This window comes from Trichechus manatus, unplaced genomic scaffold (assembly GCF_000243295.1).
Source record: "Trichechus manatus latirostris isolate Lorelei unplaced genomic scaffold, TriManLat1.0 scaffold00038, whole genome shotgun sequence".
NCBI lineage: Eukaryota > Metazoa > Chordata > Mammalia > Sirenia > Trichechidae > Trichechus > Trichechus manatus.
Window position 1 is genome coordinate 4,434,628 of NW_004443974.1, and position 8,195 is coordinate 4,442,822.

General features: G+C 38.3%; 1 protein-coding gene across 2 annotated transcripts in view; it reads right to left on the reverse strand.

Moving 5' to 3' along the window:
• Positions 1-8,195, reverse strand: part of TCEA1 (transcription elongation factor A1) — a 76,548-nt gene that overhangs the window by 36,856 nt on the left and 31,497 nt on the right. For both annotated transcript variants that reach the window (XM_023730655.1, XM_004375612.2), the window contains exon 2: positions 8,027-8,089. In XM_023730655.1, the coding sequence (XP_023586423.1) occupies positions 8,027-8,089 (63 nt within the window). The remainder of the gene's footprint in view (positions 1-8,026; positions 8,090-8,195) is intronic.

The following is an 8,195-nucleotide window of genomic DNA, read 5'->3' on the forward strand; positions in this document are numbered from 1 at the left end:
ACATGTTGTGGGGTTGTTAACCAATGTCATAAAACAATATGTGTACTACTGTTTCATGAGAAACTATTTGTTCTGTAAGCCTTCACCTGAAGTACAATTAAAAAAAAAGAAAAAAAAAACACATCCTACCAGAACTTTCGGGACACAGCAAAAGCAGTGCTCAGAGGTCAGTTGCTAGCAATAAATGCACACATCCAAAAAAGAAGAAAGGGTCAAAATCAAAACATTAACCCTACAACTTGAACAAGTAGAATCAGAGCAGTAAAACAAGCCCTCAGGTGCCAGAAGAATGCAAATAATAAGAATTAGAGCAGAATTAAATGAAATAGAGAATAGAAAAAACAACTGAAAGAGTTAAACCAAAAGCTGCTTCTTTGAAAAGATCAACAAAATCGATAAACCACTGGCCAAAATGACAAAAGAAAAACAGGAAATGAAGCAAATAACCCGTATAAGAAATGAGATGGGTGATTTCACAACAGATCCAAAGGAAATTAAAAGAATCATAGACTACTATGAAAAATTGTACTCTGACGAACTTGAAAACCTAGAGGAAATGGACAACTTTCTAGACATTCACTACGTATCTAAACTACCACAAACACAGGTAGAACAACTAAATAAACCCATAACAAAAGAAGAGACTGAAAAGGTAATTAAAAAAATTCCAATAAAAAAAGCCCTGGCCTGGAAGGCTTCACTGGAGAATCCTACCGAACTTTCAGAGAAGAGTTAACGCCACTCCTACTAAAAGTATTTCAGAGCATAGAAGAGGGTGGAATACTCCCAAACTCATTCTATGAAGCCAGTATAAACCTGATCCCAAAACCAGGTAAAGACACTACAAAAAAAGAAACTTACAGACCAGTAACCCTCATGAACACTGACACAAAAATCCTCAACAACATTCTAGCCAATAAAATTCAGCAACATATCAAAAAAATAATTCACCATGATCAAATGGGATTTATACCAGGTATGCAGGGATGGTTCAACATTAGAAAAACAATCAATGGAATCCATCACATTAATAAAACAAAAGACAAGAACCACATGATCTTATCAATTGATGCAGAAAAGGCATTTGACAAAATTCAACACCAACTCACAATAAAAACTCTCAACAAAATAGGAACAGAAGGAAAATTCCTCAAGATAATTCAGGGCATTTATACAAAGCCAACAACCAGCATCATCCTAAATGGAGAGACTTTGAAAACATTCCTCTTGAGAATGGGAACCAGAGAAGGATGCCTTTATCACCACTCTTATTCAACATTGTGCAGGAGGTCCTAGCTAGAGCAATTAGGCTAGAAAAAGAAATAAAGGGCATCCAAATTGGTAGGAAAGAAGTCAAAGTATCTCTATTCACAGATGATATGATCTTATATACAGAAAACCCCAAGGAATCCACAAGAAAACTGCTGGAAATAATAGAAGATTTTAGCAAAGTATCAGGATACAAGATAAACACACAAAATCAGCTGGATTCCTGTACAGCAACAAAGAGAACTTGCAAGAGGAAATCACCAAATCAATACCATTTAAAATAGCCACCAAGAAGATAAAATACTTAGGAATAAATCTAACCAGAGACGTAAAAGACCTATACAATGAAAACTACAAGACACTACTACAAGAAACCGAAAGAGAGGTACAGGAGTCCAGTGACAAGGCCCAGAAGGCAGAAGGGGAGTAGGAAGCTGATGATAGGGAACACAAAATAGAGTAAGGATATTGTTGATGTGTTGTGAGATTGTTAACCATAGTCATTTGTAGTAACTGTCAAATGGGAGACTATTTTGTCCTGTAAGCCTTCATCTTAAGTGAGAATAACAGCATAATTAGAAGAGCGTAGTCAATGTCACTTAAATGTGTATGTAAAAAAAATTTTTGAAATGGCGTATCTTTGGCTATGTGTATTTTCACCAAAAAAAAAAAAAAAAAGTTGAGTATTTAGAGGGTTAAAATGTTGTGGGGTTGTTAACCAATGTCATAAAACAGCATGTGTGTTACTGTTACATGAGAAACTATCTGTTCTGTAAGCCTTCACCTGAAGTACAATAAAAAATTAAAAAAAAAAAAAAAAGAAAGAAACCGAAAGAGACCTGCATAAGTGGAAAAACATACCTTGCTCATGGATAGGAAGACCCAGCATTGTGAAAATGTCAGTTCTACCCAAAGCAATCTACAGACACAATGTAATCCCAATCCAAATCTCAACAGCATTTTTTAATGAGATGGAGAAACAAATCACCAACTTCATATGGAAAGGGAAGCGGCCTCGGGTAAGTGAAGTATTACTCAAGAAGAACAAACTGGGAGGCCTCACACTACCTGATTTTAGACCTATTATACTGCCACGGTAATCAAAACAGCCTGGTACTGGTACAACAACAGATACATAGACCAATGGAACAGAATTTAGAACCAGATATAAATTCATCCACCTATGAGCAGCTGATATTTGAAAAAGGCCCAAAATCTGTTAACTGGGGAAAAAACAGTCTCTTTAACAAATGGTGCTGGTTTACCTGGATATCCATCTACAAAAAAAATGAAACAAGACCCATACCTCACACTACGCACAAAAACTAAATCAAAATGGATCAAAGACCTAAATATAAAATCTAAAATGTAAAGATCATGAAAGACAAAATAGAGACAACGCTAGGAGCCCTAATACACGGCATAAACAGAATATGAACCATAAGTAACAATGTACAAACACCAAAAGAGAAACTAGACAACTGGGTGCTCCTAAAAATCAAACACTTATGATCATCAAAAGATTTCACCAAAAGAGTCAAAAGACAACCTACAGACTGGGAAAAAGCTTTTGGCTATGACAAATCCCATTAGTGTCTAATCTCTAAAATCTACAAGATACTGCAAATCCTCAACAACAAAAAAGACAAATAACCCAATTAAAAAATGGGCAAAGGATATGAACAGGCACTTTGCCAAAGACATTCACGTGGCTAACAGACACAGGAGGAAATGCTCACGATCATTAGCCATTAGAGAAATGCAAATCAAAACCACAATGAGATACCATCTCACCCCAACCAAGGCTAGCATTAATCCAAAAAACACAAAATAATAAATGCTGCAGAGGTTGTGGAGAGACTGGAACACTTATACACTGTTGGTAAGAATGTAAAATGGTACAACCACTTTGGAAATCGATTTGGTGCTTCCTTAAAAAGCTAGAAATAGAAGTACCATACAATCCAGCAATCCCACTCCTTTGAATATATCCTAGAGAAATAAGAGCTGTCACACGAATAGATATATGCACACCCAGGTTCACTGCAGCACTGTTCACGATAGCAAAAAGATGGAAACAACCTAGGTGCCCACCAACAGACAAATGGATAAACAAATTATGGTATACTCACACAATGGAATACTACACAACATTAAAGAACAACGATGAATCACTGAAACATCTTATAACATGGAGGAATCTGGAAGGCATTATGCCTGAGTGAATTTAGTCAGTCACAAAAGGACAAATATTGTATAAGACCACTATATAAGAACTCAAGAAAAGGTTTAATCACAGAAGAAAACACTCTTTGATGTTTACGAGGGTGGGGAGGGAGGGAGAGGGTTATTCACTAACTAAATAGTAAACAAGAATTATCTTAGGTGAAGAGAAGGACAGCACACACTACAGGGGAAGTCAGCTCACCTGGACTAAACCACAGCTAAGAAGTTTCCTGAATACAACCAAACACATCGAGGGACAGAGTGGCAGGGGTCTGGGGACCATGCCTTCAGGGGACATCTAGGTCAATTGGCATAACAAAGTTTATTGAGAAAACATTCTGCATCCTACATTAGTGAGTGGCGTCTGGGGTCTTAAAAGCTAGCGAGCGGCCATCTAAGATGCATCATTGGTCCCAACTCACCTGGTATAAAGGAGAATGAAGAACACCAAAGTCACAAGGAAAGTATTAGCCATAGAGACAGAAAGGGCCACAGAAACCAGAGACCGCATCAGCCTGAGACTAGAAGATCTAGATGGTGCCCAGCTACCACCAATGACAGCCCTGACAGGGAACACAACCGATAGTCCCTGATGGAGCATGAGAAAAGTTGGGTGCAGAATTCAAATTCTAGTAAAAAGACCAGAGTTAATGGTCTGACTGAGACTTGAGGTTCCCCAGAAGGCATGGCCCCCAGACTCTCTGTCAACCCAGAACTAAAACCATTCCTGAGGCCAACTCTTCAGACAAAGATTAGACTGGACGATGGGACATAAAATGACACTCGTGAGTGTCCTTCTTAGCTCAAGTAGATACAGGAGACTAATTGGCAGCTCCTGTCCAGAGGTGAGAGGGGAAGGTGGAGAGGGTCAGGAGCTGATTGAAGGGGTAGAAAGGAGGAGTGTGCTGCCACACACAGTACAGGGAGAGCAACTAGGGTCACATAACAATATATGTATACATTTTTATATGAGACTAACTTGAATTGTAAACTTTCACTTAAAGTACAACAACAAAAAAAATTAACCAAAAAGTGAAAACAAATATTTATTGAGCCCTTAAAAAAAAAAGTTCATTAAAATTAAAAATTCAGTTCTTGGATCACATTTCAAGAGCTCAATAGCCTCATGTGGCTAGCAGCTACAATATTAGACAGGACAGATACAGAACATTTCCATCACCGCAGAAAGTTCTATTTGAAAGCACTGCTCTAGATGATATACTCAACTATCTACCAGACATCTACATGTATTTGTTTCACAGGTTTCTAAAAACCCAATGTATCCAAGTCTCCTTTATACCTTAAACCCTTCATCTTTATTTCTTTCTTATCCTAACCCCACCAGGCAACCTTTCTTGAAATTTTCCTAAATTGTTAAATGGCGCCAGTTACCATCACCTACAGCAAAAATCTGTTTTCCAAAATTCCTCCGTCTTCTTCACCCCCTCTAGTCAGCTGCTAATTCTTGTAGACTGTACATCATTAACATGCTCCCTTTCTCTCCATTTCTATTGCTATCTTACTTAAAGCCCTCATCACTGCTCACCTGAATAACTAGTAAGAAAGTTTTCCTGTTTCCAGCCTCCCATTTCTTTAATGTGCAACCAGGTCATGTAATCTCCTGCACAATACCTTTCCTTTCAGCAGAGCTGCTCTCAGAATGCATGTGAGGTTCTGCAAGCCATCCTCCATCTTCAACTCTGTACTGGGCTCGCCGTTCCTTTTACCTTACCTTCCTACTATACCAAATGACTTGCAATTCCCCTAATATGCCATACTGCTTTCACATACAGTTTCCTGCCAGAACACCCTCCCCAACCCAGTTGCCTAACCTGTTGCTGTCAAGTCATTTGAGTTATGGTGGCCCCCACATGTTATAGAGTAGAAGTGCTCCATAGGATGTTCTTAGCTGTAATATTACAGAAAGTCCCTGGATGGCACAAGTGATTTGCAATAGGCTGCTAACCTAAAGGTTAACAGTTCGAATCCACTCAGTGGCACCATGGGAGAAAAGTCTGGCAATCTGCTTCCATAAAGATTACAGTCAAGAAAACCCGACGGAGCAGCTCTACTCTGTAAGAGATGGGTCACCATGAGTCAGAATTGACCCCACGGCAATGGGTGGTTTCCTCTTATGGAGGCAGATCACCAGGCTGCCTTCTCCTGCACAACTGGTTGAGTTTGAACTGCCAACCTCTAGGTTAGTGCTCAAGCACAAACCGTTTGCACCACCTAAGAACCTCCCATCTGCCAAATGAGAACCTATTCGTCTTCTGAGACCGTTTATGCTTTATCGCCTATATGAAAGCTTGTTTTCCAGAGCCTCCCAGATTAAGTCATGGGACTAAGAAGTAAATGTCTTTGTGCTTCTACCTGCCCCACCCCAAATGAATCCCATACAAACTCTGTCTGGATGCCTACATTAGACTTTAAGCTCGATGAGAGAGAAAGACTGTATCTTATTCATTTTTAAAAACCCAACACAATTCTTATCTATAATAAAAACTCAAATATGTGGTGATGGTGGAACATGATAAAGATATTTAATGTCACTGATCCGTACACATGACGATTGTTGAAATGGCAAATGTGTTGTCATCTATATACTCACCACAATAAAAAATAAATAAATAAATAACCTCAATGTTTGTTACAAAAATACGTAAGACTTTCCAAGGAAAGAAGAATAGGAAAAAAATCAAAGATGGGTATAAATGATAACCCTATCCAACTTCCTGGTGGCACAACAGTTAAGTGCTCAGCTGTTAACTGAAAAGTCAATGGTTAAAACCCATCAGCAGCTCTGTGGAAGAAAAGACCTAGCAATCCACTCCCCTGAAGATTACTGCCTAGGAAACCCTATGGGGCAGTTTCTACTCTGTCCTATATGGTCACTACGAGTCAGTATCAACTCAGTGGCACACAACGACAACATCCAAGCTCCACACCCTCTATAATTCTATGCCTGTGTCTCTTAAATAAATGCTGGAATTACTATGTTGTTTTCGATGTGGTTTTCTCCATGAAGGTCTACCAGGGTGAGACCATGTCTAGGTAAGTAAGGTACTGTGTCTCAAACAGAAAGTTATTCCCAAAGTTATCTGCCAGTGTAGCTGCTGATTCTTGGATAGGAAACCTCAACTGAGAAGGTACGACTTTATGACTTTCTTCTTTTCTCTTTCCTGGGTGTACATTCAGAAGAGTTCTTCAGCTTTTTTGTACCAAGGATCCCTTTGTCAGTCTGAAGAACCTTATGGACTCCTTCTTAGAATGCTCTTAAAATGGAATAGAATGCATAAGATTACACAGAAAACCAATTATATATCGGTACAAAGTATTTTTAAAAGATGACATAATAATGTATGTGCTCCCTCATTAAAACATTAAATAAGATCTAGCACAGGGTATAATAGCTACCATAATAATGAACATAAATGGATTTCAGTATACCTGCAACAAATGCAGTATGAAGCTAAAATATTTGTTGATTTCTGTTAAGTTATAAATATTGCTAATACAACTGTGGTTTACTATCTTCATAATTGGAAAAAAAAGTTCAATTTCAGTTAGATGTTAGTGAAAATGTGTGACTTTTTTCCCCAGCCATGTTCATACACCCCCATGACTGTTCCCTGAATTCTGACTTAGTAGCATAGAAATAGCAAAGAAAGCACTCATGAATCAGGACAAATGTCTACTAGGCAAAGGTCAGATTTACGTTCATCCCTTTTTAACATTCCACCTTTTGTTAATTTTTTATATTCTTATCTGACAGAACATTAAAATAAGACTTTAGTAATGAGTCTATGCAATGTCTACTTGACATCCAACTGTGTACGTGCTTGGCCAGTGCCAAAAAGGAGAGAAGATCAACACCCTGACATCTTCATCCTGAGGCCAGCTTCATGTTGGCAGTTGCTATCAACGAAAGACCAAGAAGATGACATCTTGGGAAAGCAAATCAGAGCCAAGAGTCGACTCAATGACAATGGGTTTGCTTTAGGTTTTCGGCCAAGCTTAGAGATTCAAGTTTTATTCTTAATGAGGAAGGTAATGGTAACTTAGTGGATTATTGTTTTATGTCGCTATCTTAAAAAACGAACATTAATAATTGTTTACATCATAATGTTGTTGTTATTGTTACGTGCCATCAAGTCCAGTTTTGACTCAGAGATCCCATGTGACAGAGTAGAACTGTCCCATAGAGTTTTCTTCTGTACAGAAGCAGATTGTCAAGCCTTTCTCTCGTGGAAGGGTATGTGGGTTCAAACTGCCAGCCTTTCAGTTAGCAGCTGAGCGCTTAACCATTGTGCTACCAGGGCTCCTTTTACACCGTAACAGGACAGTACAAAAATGTTTCAGTATTTTATGACAATCACCTATTCCAAACTTAAATAATACACTGTTACAAAATATTTTTAAAGGTGATATAATACTGTATGTGTTCCTTTATTAAAACATTAAATAAGATCTAGCATAAGGTATAACAGCTATCATATATGTACCAACTGTGATACATACAAGCACATACCTGTAGTAATTCCAGGGTCATGGGAATATTTTTAAGCTCCTTTAGCAAATCCAATGCTCCAGCCTGTAAAATAAAATAATTTTGTATTTAATTCCCAGGACATTAAGGTCACTATGGCTCACTTATTCATGTGAGAACAAGGGTGTGTGTGTGTGTGTGTGTGTGTGTG